Here is a 16,900-nt window from a genome sequence, read left to right as displayed (position 1 = left end):
AGAGACTTTCAGGAATTAACCACCACCCACTTCTCCTGCTTCTTCCTGCTACCCAGTTACCATTTACCCATCCACATCACACCAGCACTTGCTATGCACACAGCTACATGCATTTTCCTAACCTTTTCTGAACAGGCCATCCTCTTGTATCTTCATGAATTTGTGTGTGATACTTTCTCTTCCGAAGATGCTATGCCCAGCAAACTCTTAATCATCCTATAAAGTCTTGTCCTAAGGGCACCCTTTTTGTATAAAACCTCTTTTTTGACTCTTTGCATTTATTGTTGCCTCTGCAGTGCACTTTTTGGCATATCAGTGTATTTTCCACCTACTTTTTCAGTTTCCTGCCCTGTTCAGTTGCAAGACACTGTGTCTTATATATCTATGTTATTTTGATGCTACAAACATTGTCTGGCACACAAAAATGCTCAAAACATATTAAATATAACAATAAAACTATCAACAGTGAAATGGACTAAGAAAACATAGATTGTTTCATGAAAATATATTTGAGTCCCTTAAGCCTCATTCTAAATATGATATTATTAAATCTGAATTCTGTACTAATCAGAATTTTATGTGCTTATGGGTTTTGCATAATATTAAAGTATTGAGAATTTCACATAAATGGGATACTCAGAATAAATGTATATTTAGGAGGATGTTATTCATTTAAAACTTGAAAAAAGATTAAAGGAAGACTGAGAAATATTTGAATAAAAGTGCTCTTATTACACGTGTTGGGATTGTAACCAGTTTTATACCATATCTTTACTTTGGAGGTCAAGATATCTTTATGACAGAAGAACAGAAGAAATATTACAATGCAATGAAGAAACTTGGATCCAAGAAACCTCAGAAACCTATACCTCGGCCTGCAGTGAGAATAAGTCATATTCTTTAAAATGCTAAAGCCATAAACAGAAAAGCTGGGGGAAAATAAAATAAAAAAAAGAAAATGCTAAAGCCATATTGCCATTATAATCAGATCAGATTGGACAATGCCCTGGGTCAGAACATATTGGGAGATATCACCAGTACACAGCCCGAAGAATAAAATTCACATGTGTAGCACAATCAACAACTATTATATACAATAATAATTTGCAAGCTCTTAAAATGAGAAAATAATGTTCTTTGTGTTTTTTGAGTTGAAACCCTCCAACTTAGGGCTCCCAATAACTGTTTCCGAAGCAAGGATCATATTCCTGTGACCAACAATACATGTTGCTATTATTGCTCTTCTGATCTTATCATAGGATATTCTTTTGTCCTTTTAAGCAGATGATGGTTTCTACACTGTTTATCCTGTCTCCTGGCCTCTCTCTATTCTCTTTGTTCCTACGTTCTTAAAACTAGAATATATTCCCAACCTATTTACAAAGGAAGATTGCCATAAATATTATTTATTGTTTCACTGAATACAAAAAAAAGCTTATTCAGAATGCATACACTATAGCACTTCATAAAATTGTGTGACGTAAGATTATGGTCACAGAGCAGTACTCTAACTCATCAATTATTTGAGATAGGTAAAGAATTAGAAAAATGAGGCCCAAAGAAAAACAGTATTAAATCCCAGATCCAAAGAATGTCATTATCAGAAATAGGACTTCACAAGGTCTTATGAATCGTGTACTGACTTCAGTTTACCATGTATTGAAGAGTAGTTGGCACTGGAAGGTGAAGGGTATGGGATGCAGGAGGTTGCACACAGAGGGAATGAACTTACTTTATTAAAAGTCATTTAAATTTGGAAACATGGTCAGTTCATGACCCTTAGTATTTAGTAAGCCATAGAATATTGTGTTTTTCTTCTAAATTATTAAAAATTTCTTTGCTGAATAAAATTATATTTAATAGCCACATTAATATAGGAATCTTTGAAGGCATGTGGTTCCTGAGATGGCTGTTAATTAGACAAAGAAAAAACACTTTTGAAGTCATCTACTTTTGTTGAGGCACAAGTAAAGGACAAATGAAAATAAAACCAGATAAATTAAAAAACAAACATGTAGATACATAGAGCTAGAAATGGTAGAATTGAATAGAAGAGTGACAGCATATTTTGAGGAAGTGAAATAATGGATAACCACAAATTCCTAGAGTATGGATAAATATTTTAAGTCCATCCATATTTGTTTACTTTGTAAATTGTCATTACTAGTTATCACTAATTTTATAAAAATTATCAGTTATTAAAACCCAAGCAAAGTTTATGCATATTGTCAGCCAGTTGCCACCAATTTTATGTCCTAATCAGCTTCATTTTCCAATGAGACCTAAAGAAACCAAATATGCTTGGTTACTGGCACAAGTTATTTTTATTTTTGAAGCAAAAAGGTATACACAGATTAGTTTAGAGTAATGTGAATAGAGTGTATATCTCATTATCATATGTAGAAAGACCTTATCTGCAATTTTAGCAGATCATTATTTTCACAATATGTATGTAAACCTTCTCTCTTCTTCTAGAACAAGTTTCAAGGAATGGTCTTTGATTTTGTAACCAGACAAGTCTTTGACATCAGCATCATGATCCTCATCTGCCTCAACATGGTCACCATGATGGTGGAGACTGATGACCAGAGCAAATACATGACCCTAGTTTTGTCCCGGATCAACCTCGTGTTCATTGTGCTGTTCACTGGAGAGTTTGTGCTGAAGCTCATTTCTCTCAGATACTACTACTTCACCATAGGCTGGAACATCTTTGACTTTGTGGTGGTGATTCTCTCCATTGTAGGTACGAATGGGTCAATTACAGAGAGGTAGAGTTGTAGGGAAACAGTTCCTCTAAGTCTTGCCAGCTGCTTCACATGGAAAATAGGTCTAGGAATATTAGTCTGTGTAGATCTAAAGTTCAAAGCTAACATATTTGAATAAAAACCCTGAAACCTGGGGGCTTATTGGCAAAGCTAACTAGTTAGAAACTATGTTAGAAATACTGGATTTGGGAGGAATGGGTCATGAGGACAGCACACAAAATCATCAGATCGTCTCCTCATCCTAAACAAAATCATAGGCTGGGAGAGGAGGCATATATCTCAGAAAAGGAGTCATTATAATTCAATCATGTTAGTAATTCAAGAGCCACTGAAAAGAAGATGAACATTCTGTTTCAAGCACTTAACGCAGTCTTCCAGAAGTAAGAGTGATGGCATCTGAGATTGGTCTTCAAAGAAAGGCTGAGATTTAATAGGGGAAAAGAAGAGATAAGGGCGTCATAGAACTCCAAATTTAGAAACTTCATGTCCAACATTGTCTATTTTTCTCTAACTGAAGAATGTCATTATTCAAAAACAGACAACAATGTATGCAGGCTTTCAGAAATTGCCATGTTTCATGTGTGGAAATAACTATTCTTGGTAATTAGAAGTCTATAATCTTAAAATTGCCATGCTAATATCTGAAGCTATTTTGGATTTTGCAAATGTTTGTATTAGTTTATAACATTATAGAATCATTGAATAAAGATCTGAAATCTTTAATTGTTAAATATTAGAGTAGACTCAAGTATTTAGCAAAGATTTGTATTCATCACATTTGTTTCTTTCATAAACCACACAAAAATAAAGCATTTATATAAACACATGATATTCACTGTTTAACTGAGTTCTGTATTTTTCCACAGGAATGTTCCTAGCAGAGCTGATCGAGAAATATTTTGTGTCCCCGACCCTGTTCCGAGTGATCCGACTTGCCAGGATTGGTCGCATCCTACGTCTGATCAAAGGAGCAAAAGGGATCCGCACGCTGCTCTTCGCTTTGATGATGTCCCTGCCTGCATTGTTTAACATCGGCCTCCTGCTCTTCCTGGTCATGTTCATCTACGCCATCTTTGGAATGTCCAACTTCGCCTATGTTAAAAAAGAAGCTGGAATTGATGACATGTTCAACTTTGAAACCTTTGGGAACAGCATGATCTGCTTGTTCCAAATTACCACCTCTGCGGGCTGGGATGGATTGCTGGCACCTATTCTCAACAGTGGACCTCCAGATTGTGACCCTGATGCCATCCACCCTGGAAGCTCAGTGAAGGGAGATTGTGGGAACCCATCGGTTGGGATTTTCTTTTTTGTCAGCTACATCATCATATCCTTCCTGGTTGTAGTGAACATGTACATCGCTGTCATCCTGGAGAACTTCAGTGTTGCCACTGAAGAAAGCGCAGAGCCCCTGAGTGAGGATGACTTTGAGATGTTTTATGAGGTTTGGGAGAAGTTTGATCCTGATGCGACTCAGTTCATAGAATTCTCCAAGCTCTCAGATTTTGCAGCTGCCCTGGATCCTCCTCTTCTCATAGCAAAACCAAACAAAGTCCAGCTCATTGCCATGGACTTGCCCATGGTCAGTGGAGACCGGATCCACTGCCTTGACATCTTATTTGCTTTTACAAAGCGTGTTTTGGGTGAGAGTGGAGAGATGGACGCCCTTCGAATCCAGATGGAAGATCGGTTCATGGCGTCAAACCCTTCCAAAGTCTCTTATGAGCCCATTACAACCACTTTGAAACGCAAGCAAGAGGAGGTGTCTGCTGCTATCATTCAGCGTAATTACAGATGTTATCTCTTAAAGCAAAGGTTAAAAAGCATATCGAGTAAATATAACAAAGAGACAATCAAAGGAAGGATTGATTTACCTATAAAAGGGGACATGATTATTGACAAATTAAATGGGAATTCCACTCCCGAAAAAACAGATGGAAGTTCCTCTACCACCTCTCCTCCTTCCTATGATAGTGTAACAAAACCAGATAAAGAAAAATTTGAGAAAGACAAACCCGAAAAAGACAGCAAAGGGAAAGAGGGCAGAGAAAATCAAAAGTAAAAAGAAACAAAGAATTATCTTTGTAATCAATTGTTTACAGCCTCTGAAGGTAAAGTACATGTGTCAACTGGACTCCCAGAGGAGGTCCATGCCAAACTGACTGTTTCAACAAATACTCATGGTCAGTGCCTATATAAGACAGTGACCTCTCTGTCACTGCCACTCTGTGAGACAGGGTACCACCATTGACAGGAGGTTGCTGTTTTCATTACCAGCTGACACTGCTGAGGAGAACTCAATGGCTACCTAAACAATACGGATAGTTGTGCAAAGTGATCATCGTGGCCACACCAAACCCCATTAGTACAACACTCCCATCCACACTATTTTTAACTTCCACATCTGCCATATTTTTACAAAATTTGTTCTAGTGGATTTCCCTGCTCCCTAATTCATAGTTTATTCATAATACTATGTCACTATTTTTGTAAATGAGGTTTATGTTGAGGGGAAATTATATAACAACCCTGAGTTCCTACTCCACAAGTCTCTCCCAATAATCAGAAAAAAAATTATTTTACCTGCGAAATGAAATTCCTGCCCCAAACCAGAAAAATTCTAATGTTAACAGTTTCAAGTACTTCCATTTTCTAGACAGCTTTAATTTTAAAAGTGTTTTAGTCATTTTGTTTGTTTTTATCTGAGCAGTTATGTGCCTGTAAAGTCTCCTCTAATACTTAAAGGATTATTTTTATGCAAAGTATTCTGTTTCAGCAAGTGCAAATTTTATTCTAAGTTCCAGAGCTCTATGTTTAATTTTGGTTAAATGCTTTCCAAAAATGTAATCTAACAAATCTGTTCTAGAAAAGTCTATCTAAAGTATCACTTTAGACTAGCTGTTCTACTTTCTGCTGCAGTATTGCTTTGCCATCTTCTGCTCTCAGCAAAGCTGACAGTTTATGTCAATTAAATGCCCTCTGTTGTGTAAATAGTTATTTTATCCTGTGGTGCATGTTTGGGCAAATATATTTACCTATATATAGCCTGATAAACAACTTCTATTACATCAAATATGTACCACAGTATGTGTGTCTTTTGCAAACTTCCAACAGGGATGTATCCCATATCATTCATTACACAGACTAGTTTGAAGGCTATCACTAATGCATGTTAAACTTGCCTATGCTGCTCAATCTTAATACAGTTTTCACAAGTCTTGGTTAGGAGAGTCACATGTTGGTGGTAGAATGAATTCAATCTGCTCTCTGTCTGTATGTCAAGAAGAATATTTTGGAGTTATTTTAAAAAACCATTATTTTGCATTTTAACTTTAGTATATTGTATCACTCTTGATTTCAGGAACACACGCTGCGTATTGGCTATTATCAAAAACATATTTCATATTTTGCTAAAAATGTCCAAAACTTGTTTAAATATAGATAATGTAAAAATATGATCAATTTTATTTGTCAGCATTTGTACATAAGAAAATTATTTTCAGGTTGATGATATGGCAATTTATTTTACTTTATGGTTTTTCTTTTATTTTTAATCACAATTCCAAACTTTTGAATCCATAAGACTTTTCAGCAGATAATTTCCTAAAATAAAAGTTAGACAATGGGTTTTGTGGATTTCTTTGTTACAATATATTTTCTACCATTCTAATAAGAGATACATTGGTTAAAAACTCAAGACCGTTTTCTACCAACAGTGGTTGCCTCTAGATAACCCTTCATTCATGGAAGTTTCTTTTTTTTAACTCAACTTTTGTAGTATTTGCATATGCAGACTAGGCTTATTTTTTTAATTCCTGCCGCACTAAAGCTATTACAGATATAACACAGGCGCTGTCCTTTTCAGCCATGAACAAAGTGGCAAAGTTGTGCAATTACCTAACATGATATAAATTTTTGTTTTTTGCACAAACCAAAAGTTTGATGTTACTTCCTTTTACAAAACTATTTACTGTAGTGTACTGATGAACTGCATGCAGGGAATTGCTATTACTAAAAGAATGGTGAGCTACTCATTATTGAGCCAAAAGAATAAATATTTCATTTTTTATTGAATCTCAATTGTTGGCCTCTGTTTTTTTTATTGTTGGTAGTTTAAAATTCACATAATCGATACAATCTATACTTCATCTGATACTCATATACATAAAAGTATACATGAATTTTATAAACTACTCTACATAATCCATCAAGAATTTTGGTCAAAATAAAAACTGTTAATTTAAAGAAGTTTTGTGAACTTTTAAGTGTGTAAAAGGTCAAGCCCATAAATTCCAACTTTCAGGTTTGATATTAATAGTAGAAGCCACCACCAATGGCTGTCAATTCCAGATAATTCCCTTGGCTTGGCTATCAACATTCTAACCTCAGCTACTCTTGATGTAACTGATGTCATTTCCTGATTTCTTGGTGACTAATAGATGTTACATACTCTGTTACTTAAATGTACTCTATGAACATTCCATTCATAAAGTGTTACTTGTACAGGAATTGAGAATTTATGTTAACATTTTCAAGATCCCTTGGATTTTTGTCAGGTCAAAACTAAACTTTATTCTCAGTAGAAAGTTCAAGCTGTAATACATATGTTTAAGGCAACTTGAATATAAATATATATTTCATTATTTCCCCAAAACAAATTATTTAAGGTGACTAACAGAACTCATTAGCTTCTTTTCACGCAAGTCAATTCACAGATCTCACTGACGCCCCAGAGAAGCCAAGTACTACTTTACAAATATTAATCATTTTATGCATCTTTTTTTAATTGTAAAGTGTAATTTTCTTTTTTTTTCTTTTATTATTAATATGTGCATACAAGGCTTGGGTCATTTCTCCCCCTGCCCCCACCCCCTCCCTTACCACCCACTCCACCCCCTCCCTCTCCCCCCCACCCCCTCAATACCCAGCAGAAACTATTTTGCCCTTATCTCTAATTTTGTTGAAGAGAGAATATAAGCAACAATAGGAAGGAACAAGGGTTTTTGCTGGTTGAGATAAGGATAGCTATACAGGGCATTGACTCACATTGATTTCCTGTGCATGTGTGTTACCTTCTAGGTTAATTCTTCTCACCTTTTCTCTAGTTCCTGGTCCCCTTCTCCTATTGGCCTCAGTTGCTTTTAAGGTATCTGCTTTAGTTTCTCTGCGTTGAGGGCAACAAATGCTAGCTAATTTTTTAGGTGTCTTACCTATCCTCACCCCTCCCTTGTGTGCTAAAGCTTTTATCATGTGCTCAAAGTCCAATCCCATTGTTGTGTTTGCCCTTGATCTAATGTCCACATATGAGGGAGAACATACGATTTTTGGTCTTTTGGGCCAGGCTAACCTCACTCAGAATGATGTTCTCCAATTCCATCCATTTACCAGCGAATGATAACATTTCGTTCTTCTTCATGGCTGAATAAAACTCCATTGTGTATAGATACCTCATTTCTTAATCCATTCGTCGGTGGCGGGGCATCTTGGCTGTTTCCATAACTTGGCTATTGTGAATAGTGCCACAATAAACATGGGTGTGCAGGTGCCTCTGGAGTAACCTGTGTCACAGTCTTTTGGGTATATCCCCAAGAGTGGTATTGCTGGATCAAGTGGTAGATCAATGTCTAGCTTTTTAAGTAGCCTCCAAATTCTTTTCCAGAGTGGTTGTACTAGTTTACATTCCCACCAACAGTGTAAGAGGGTTCCTTTTTCCCCGCATCCTCGCCAACACCTGTTGTTGGTGGTGTTGCTGATGATGGCTATTCTAACAGGGGTGAGGTGGAATCTTAGTGTGGTTTTAATTTGCATTTCCTTTATTGCTAGAGATGGTGAGCATTTTTTCATGTGTTTTTTGGCCATTTGAATTTCTTCTTTTGAGAAAGTTCTGTTTAGTTCACTTGCCCATTTCTTTATTGGTTCATTAGTTTTGGGAGAATTTAGTTTTTTAAGTTCCCAGTATATTCTGGTTATCAGTCCTTTGTCTGATGAGCAGCTGGCAAATATTTTCTCCCACTCTGTGGGTGTTCTCTTCAGTTTAGAGACCATTTCTTTTGAAGAACAGAAGCTTTTAAGCTTTATGAGGTCCCATTTATCTATGCTATCTCTTAGTTGCTGTGCTGCTGGGGTTTTGTTGAGAAAGTTCTTACCTATACCTACTAACTCCAGAGTATTTCCTACTCTTTCCTGTATCAACTTTAGAGTCTGTGGTCTGATATTAAGATCCTTGATCCATTTTGAGTTAATATTGGTATAGGGTGATATACATGGATCTAGTTTCAGTTTTTTGCAGACTGCTAACCAGTTTTCGCAGCAGTTTTTGTTGAAGAGGCTGCTATTTCTCCATCGTATATTTTTAGCTCCTTTGTGAAAGACAAATTGGTTGTAGTTGTGTGGCTTCATATCTGGATCCTCTATTCTGTTCCACTGGTCTTCATGTCTGTTTTTGTGCCAGTACCATGCTGTTTTTATTGTTATTGCTTTGTAATATAGTTTGAAGTCAGGTATTGTGACACCTCGAGCATTGATCTTTTGACTGAGTATTGCCTTGGCTATTCGTGGCCTCTTTTGTTTCCATATAAATTTAACAGTAGATTTTTCAATCTCTTTAATGAATGTCATTGGAATTTTGATGGGAATTGCATTAAACATGTAGATTACTTTGGGGAGTATCGACATTTTTACTATGTTGATTCTACCAATCCATGAGCATGGGAGATCTCTCCACTTTCTATAGTCTTCCTCAATCTCTTTCTTCAGAAGTGTATAGTTTTCCTTGTAGAGGTCTTTCACATCTTTTGTTAGGTTTACACCTAGGTATTTGATTTTGTTTGAGGCTATTGTAAATGGAATTGTTTTCATACATTCTTTCTCAGTTTGCTCATTGTTAGTATATAGAAATGCTAATGATTTTTCTATGTTGATTTTATATCCTGCTACCTTGCTATAGCTATTGATGATGTCTAGAAGCTTCTGAGTAGAGTTTTTTGGGTCTTTAAGGTATAGGATCATGTCGTCTGCAAACAGGGATATTTTGACAGTTTCTTTACCTATTTGTATTCCTTTTATTCCTTCTTCTTGCCTAATTGCTCTGGCTAGGAATTCCAGTACTATGTTGAATAGGAATGGAGATAGTGGGTATCCTTGTCTGGTTCCTGATTTTAGAGGGAATGGTTTTAATTTTTCTCCGTTAAGTATAATGCTGGCTGTAGGTTTGTCATATATAGCTTTTATAATGTTGAGGTACTTTCCTTCTATTCCTAGTTTTCTTAGAGCTTTTATCATGAAATGATGTTGGATCTTATCAAAGGCTTTTTCTGCATCTATTGAGATGATCAAGTGGTTTTTGTCTTTGCTTCTGTTAATGTGGTTTATTACGTTTATTGATTTTCGTATGTTGAACCACCCCTGCATCCCTGAGATGAAGCCTACTTGGTCGTGGTGAATAATCTTTTTGATGTGTTGTTGAATTTGGTTTGCCATTATTTTGTTGAGTATTTTTGCATCAGTGTTCATTAAGGAGATTGGCCTATAGTTCTCGTTTTTGGAGGTGTCTTTGCCTGGTTTTGGGATAAGTGTAATACTGGCTTCATAAAATGTGTTCGGCAGTTTTCTTTCCCTTTCTATTTCATGGAACAGTTTAAGGAGGGTTGGTATCAGTTCTTCTTTAAAGGTCTGATAGAATTCAGCAGAGAATCCATCATGTTCTGGACTTTTCTTTTTGGGGAGACTCTTGATTGCTGCTTCAATTTCATTTTGTGTTATAGATCTATTCAGGTGATTAATTTCCTCTTGGTTCAGTTTTTGTTGATCATATGTATCTAGAAATCTGTCCATTTCTTTTAGATTTTCAAATTTGTTTGAATATAGGTTCTCAAAGTAGTCTCTGATGATTTCCTGGACTTCCATGATGTTTGTTGTTATCTCCCCTTTTGCATTCCTGATTCTACTAATTTGGGTTTTTTTCTCTCCTTCTTTTAGTCAGATTTGCCAGGGGTCTATCGATCTTGTTTATTTTTTCAAAGAACCAACTTTTTGTTTCATTAATTCTTTGTACGGTTTTTTTGGTTTCTATTTCGTTGATTTCAGCTCTTATTCTTATTATTTCTCTCCTTCTATTTGTTTTGGGATTTGCTTGTTCTTGTTTTTCTAGGAGTTTGAGATGTATCATTAGGTCATTGATTTGGGATCTTTCAGTCTGTTTAATATATGCACTCATGGCTATAAACTTTCCTCTCAGGACTGCCTTTGCTGTGTCCCATAGGTTCGAGTAGGTTGTGTTTTCAATTTCATGACTTCCAGGAACTTTTTAATTTCCTCTTTTATTGCATCGATGATCCATTCTTCATTAAGTAATGAGTTATTTAGTTTCCAGCTGTTTGCATGTTTTTTGTCTTTACTTTTGTTGTTGAGTTCTACTTTTACTGCATTGTGATCAGATAGTATGCATGGTATAATTTCTATTTTCTTATATTTGCTGAGACTTGCTTTGTGCCCTAGGATATGATCTATTTTGGAGAAGGTTCCATGGGCTGCTGAGAAGAATGTATATTGTGTAGGAGTTGGATGAAATGTTCTGTAGACATCAACTAGGTCCATTTGATCTATTGTATATTTTAGATCTTGGATTTCTTTATTGATTTTTTGTTTGGATGACCTATCTATTGATGATAATGGGGTGTTAAAGTCTCCCACAACCACTGTGTTGGCATTTATATATGCTTTTAGGTCTTTCCGGTTATGTTTGATGAAATTGAGTGCATTGACATTGGGTGCATACAGGTTGATAATTATTATTTCCTTTTGGTCTATTTCCCCTTTTATTAGTATGGAATGTCCTTCTTTATCTCATTTGATCAATGTAGGTTTGAAGTCAGAGATAAGATTGCTACTCCTGTCTGTTTTCGGGGGACATTGGCTTGGGAAATCTTCCAGCCTTTCATCCTAAGCCTATGATTATTTCTGTCAGTGAGATGGGTCTCCTGTAAGCAACAAATTGTTGGATCTTCCTTTTTAATCCATTTCATCAAGCGGTGCCTTTTGATGGGTGAATTAAGTCCATTAACATTAAGTGTTAGTACTGATAGGTATGTGGTGATTCCTGTCATTTAGTTGTGTTAGTTGTTTGAAGGTTTGATTGTGTGTACCTAAGTTGAGGTTACTCTCTACTGTCTTGCTTTTTCTTTTCCTGTGGTTTGGTGCTGCCTGTCTTTTCATGGTTAAGTTGGGTTTCACTTTCTGTGTGCAGAATCCCTTGCAGAATCTTTTGTAGTGGTGGCTTTGTGCTCACATATTGTTTTAGTTTCTGCTTATCATGGAAGACTTTTATTGCTTCATCTATTTTGAATGATAGTTTTGCTGGATAGAGTATCCTGGGGTTGAAGTTATTTTCATTCAGTGCCCAGATCTCACCCCATGCTCTTCTTGCTTTTAATGTTTCTGTTGAGAAGTCTGCTGTGATTTTGATGGGTTTACCTTTGTATGTGACTTGTTTTTTCTCTCTTACAGCCTTCAATATTCTTTCCTTAGTTTCTGAACTTGTTGTTTTAATGATGATATGTCGTGGGGTAGTTCTATTTTGATCTGGTCTGTTTGGTGTCCTGGAGGCCTCTTGCATCTGTATGGGAATATCTTTCTCTAGATTTGGGAAATTTTCTGTTATTATTTTGTTGAATATATTACGCATTCCCTTTGCTTGCACGTCTTCCCCTTGTTCGATGCCCATGATTCTCAAGTTTGGTCTTTTGATGGAGTCGGTGAGTTCTTGCATTTTCTTTTCACAGGTCTTGAGTTGTTTAATTAATAGTTCTTCAGTTTTTCCTTTAATTACCATTTCATCTTCAAGTTCTGAGATTCTGTTTTTTGTTTGTTCTATTCTGCTGGATTGGCCTTCCATTTTCTTTTGCAGTTCTGTTTCATTCTTTTTTCTGAGGTTTTCCATATCCTGGCTGTTTTCCTCTTTAATGTTGTCTGTTTTTGTCCTGAGTTCATTTATCCGTTTATTCATCATGTTCTCTGTTTCACTTTGGTGTTTATACAGTGCTTCTATGGTTTCCTTTATTTCTTCTTTTGCTTTTTCAAATTCTCTATTTTTGATGTCTTGGAATTTCTTGAGTGTCTCCTGTATGTTTTGGTTGACCGTATCCAGTATCATCTCTATAAAATTCTCATTGAGTACCTGTAGTATGTCTTCTTTTAAATTATTCTTGTGGGCTTCATTGGGTCCTTTGGCATAGTTTATCTTCATTTTGTTGGAGTCTGGATCTCAGTATGTTTTCTTCATTCCCTTCTGGTTCCTGTACTAATTTTTTGCTGTGGGGAAACTGGTTTCCCTGTTTTTTCTGTCTTCCCGTCATTGTCTTTGGTGTTGTTACTGTCCTTGTACTGTGTGCAATTAAGTATTTTCTAGCTTGTAATAATAACAATGGTAATATTTAGAATGGAAGTGTGAGCTGAGATGGAAAGCAAGAAGTTAAAGAATAGGGACAAACAAATACACAGACAAGAAGGAGAAAACAGAACAAGGAATCAGACAAGAAAGTTTCAAAGGTATAAACAGGGAGCATTAATGTACTAATTGACAGTAAGCTGAACAGACATTAGAGAGACAGAGAGAGGATTGAAAATCAAAAATAAAAAAAAGATAAGAATAAAAATATAAAATAAGTAAATGAAAGAAATATCTGTATATAAAAATGAAATAAAATAAAATGGAAAATAGAAAATTAAAAAAAAAAAAACAAAAAACCTCTAAGTTCAAATGCAATGAAGTTTCAGCCTTAATAATTTGGGTGTCCGTCTCAGTCTCCAATCCTGGAGATGGTGCCTCAGATGTTGTTCTGTAGTTGTCTCATCAAAGGGGACGCATAAAGTAGAACAAAACTACACACACACGCACAAAAAAAAAAACCCACCAAGTGTCCCAAGTTCAAATGCAATACAGTTTCAGTAAGTTTTTCAGCATGCAGGTGTAATTCGGTTGTTCTCTCATCAAAGGTAGGGACAAAAAGAAAAAAAAGAGTCTTGAGACAGTTCTGAGAGTGGTATCTGCAACTGTAGCTTGCCTGCCTGCTGCTGTCAGCCTGCTGTTGCTGGCGGCATTATTTATGCAGATCTCTGAGGTGAGCTTAGCATTCACCTGGCCCTGAAGGCTTTGTTTGTTCAGAGTTCTCCTGTGCGGGAGCCTCTGCTACAAGCTTTCCCCTTTCCAAGCACACTGGGAAAGGTGACACTGCACCCACGTTGTCAGGCCTGCATGTTTATTCACAGTTCGTGTGGGAAGTGGGTCTTCCCCCCTCCTGTGGAGTTTTCCTCCCACTGCCACTTTCACAAGCTTTCCTGCTCCTGATTACTGGGTGGTGCTGCTGCTCCTGCCAGCCGCCATGTTTGTTTACAGTTCACGTGGAAAGTGGGTCTTCCCTCCTCTCCTGTGGAGTTTTCCTCCCTCCGCCACTCTCACAAGCTTTCCCACTCCTGGTTGCTGGGCGCACGCCCCCGCTCCCGCCAGAGCCTCTCCAGCCCACCTGGCTTGTTTATTTACGGTTCCAGGAAGGATTCCCTTCCCCCAATCTTTGGTGCCCCACCCTCTTTCCCACGTGTCTTTATTGTTCTTATTGCTTATTAGTCAGTTTCTCTTTTTTCCCCGGGTGGAGGTCTGTCTGTCCAGGGGGCTATGCTGCTCTGGCCCAGGCTTGTCTGTGGGAGTACCATGGTACCGCGAAGTTCACCTGGTCCATGTCTTCCCAAGCCATCCGGGCGCAGGTGACTGGCAGCCCAGGGGCCCTCCTGGTTTCTCCGTTTAACGTGAAGTGGAGATTCTCTGCACCGGCTGGAGGCGTGGAGGGGTCAAAGTTATGCCTCTTCTCAGTGATTATGCCTGCAAAGTGTGTCTCCAGTGTCTCTCTAAGATTTCACTATAGGAGGCTCACTTTCTGCTTCCTCCCTCTAGCCTCCATCTTGGAATCTCCCTATGCATCTTGATATATAAAAAATAGCCATGTAACACTTAAGCAATCTATTAACTAGTATGAATTGTAATTCTTCATCTTCCGAAATAGTCAGAAGAGACTTCAGTTGAAAAGACAATACTTTTACAATATGTTAGGTAAAATCTTGCTCCAAGAATGGATGTGACATGTGATTACTAATTTTTGGAGAATTACCTCTTCCTACTATTTTGTAATATACAGCTGAAATGCAAAGGTCTAGACTAGTCTACTTAATGAAGTAAAGAGTACAGTGTTTGTCTTTTCATCAAAATAAATAAAATCCTAATATAGTCCTAAAAATTTTTTAAATAAAATATACCTACCTTATTATTTACTATTATTCAAAATATAGAGCCACTAATATAAATTGATGATTTTTTTAAATAACTGCTCCCAGAGCTGGAGATGTAGCTCAGTAGTAGAGTGCTTGCCTAGCATATGCAAGGTCCTGAGTACAATCCCCAGAACCCCCAAACAAACAAACAAATAAACCCTTCATGTAAATCCTTCCATTAATGGACTTGGTGAGCCAAGAATGGTGGTTCACATTTGTAATCCCAGCTACCCAGAACTAAAATTGGGAGAATCACAGTTAGAGGCAACCCAGGGCAAAAAGTTATTGGGACTCTATTGCAACAAAGTCAGACATGGTAGCAGAAAACTGTAATCCCAGCTATGTGGGAAGCATAGATAGGAAGGCAAAAGGCATTAGACCCTATCTAAAAAAATACCCTTAAGCAAAAAATGGATGGAGGCATAGCTGAAATAGTTAAATGCTTGCTTTATAAGCACAAGGCCCTAAGTTCCAACCCCATTACCACCAGTCTCTCTCTCTCTCTCCCTCTCTCTCTTTCTCTAGTTCTGAATTCTGTTTTGGAAAAAAATTAGTAGAATCAAGTTTGCCATAGAAATAACAATATTATGAAATTAAGGAAACTTAATTTTGCCAACAAGTGATAATAAATAGCTGTTTTTTGTTAAAAAAAATAGTGCAGAAAGAAAAATGGATATTCTTGTTACAAATACTGCAGCTGATATATAATGGTTACATAGATTAATGCATTTTACAAACTTTCGAATAACTAGGATATAGTATAATAACATGAAAAACATTTTTGTGCATTTCACACAGTAGTAATAATGAAGAAAGTGTTAACTGTTTTTTATGGAAATGTAAAATGTGAAAGAACTAGGCCTACAGTCTTGATACTGGGCTTTAGTGTCATTTTTTTGCATCAAATTAACCATGTAACTCAAGCAAATTAAATTCTAGTGCTCCTCAAATTCCTTCTCTACAAAGCAGGGATGATGAACTTGAGTTGTCATCCATGGTACACCTTTCGTTTTATGTTCCAAATCAAATTGTTTATTCAAAGTGAGTAATTGCCTCTATTTGGGCAAATTTAGTGAGAAAATGCATATCTTTAAAATACTTTCAAAAACATTATTCAGAAAATATAGACAGAAACAACACTTAATTTCACTTTAACCCCATTTTTTAAGTCATCTTATCATCAAAGATTTTATGGACAAAGTAGAAGGGTATTTTAAATGGTTGAAAGTGTAGCTATTATTTCTTCTATGTGTTGTCAAAAATTTCTAAAACACAGCATCTGCTATGTAACACAGTGTGTAAAAGTCAATGAATCACTGGTCATTTGTGAAATTGTCTCAAACCATGAATGTACTTACTGGCCGTTAATAACATTTGCTGCAATACTCTAAGAAGTTGGACTTAAGGTGTATTGCCTAGAGTATATTTTCATTAGAGAAGAATAAAAGATATGTCCCATTCTTTTATAATGGCATCGATAACAATTCATTCAGCTAAAGAAAAAACAATATTTGCTACATCTAAACTTGGATAATTACCACTACGGGTCCTTTTCTCTAAAATATTTTTCTTCTCACCTCTTCTCTCTAGAACCTCTGTAAACTGTAACTCTGCCTATTGACATATTGAAGCAAATATCTGAAGTGCTCTAAACCTGATGATACACCTTTGCCCCCTTCTTATTATGAAATAAGGAATACCCTTCATATATCTCACTACTGCCATCTATCCACCACTTCACAATTTATACCTTTTCCCCAGATTACATGATCACCAACAAGGCAATGTTTTGACATCTCTCCTGTCTTTGCACA

At 36.5% G+C, this 16,900-nt stretch overlaps 1 protein-coding gene across 11 annotated transcripts in view; it reads left to right on the top strand.

Annotated features, from left to right (window-relative positions):
• The window catches only part of Scn3a (sodium voltage-gated channel alpha subunit 3), a 105,149-nt gene extending 98,307 nt beyond the window's left edge, over window positions 1-6,842 (top strand). For all 11 annotated transcript variants that reach the window (XM_074070989.1, XM_074070996.1, XM_074070993.1 and 8 more), the window contains 3 exons: window positions 776-880; window positions 2,476-2,746; window positions 3,635-6,842. In XM_074070989.1, coding sequence (XP_073927090.1) covers window positions 776-880; window positions 2,476-2,746; window positions 3,635-4,830 — 1,572 coding nt within the window. In that variant the 3' untranslated portion in view covers window positions 4,831-6,842. The remainder of the gene's footprint in view (window positions 1-775; window positions 881-2,475; window positions 2,747-3,634) is intronic.
• The last annotated feature ends 10,058 nt before the right edge of the window (window positions 6,843-16,900 follow it).

Source organism: Castor canadensis, chromosome 4 (assembly GCF_047511655.1).
Source record: "Castor canadensis chromosome 4, mCasCan1.hap1v2, whole genome shotgun sequence".
NCBI classification, from domain to species: domain Eukaryota; kingdom Metazoa; phylum Chordata; class Mammalia; order Rodentia; family Castoridae; genus Castor; species Castor canadensis.
Note: the sequence above shows the minus strand (reverse complement) of the source record. Positions and strands in the feature narration are given on the sequence as shown.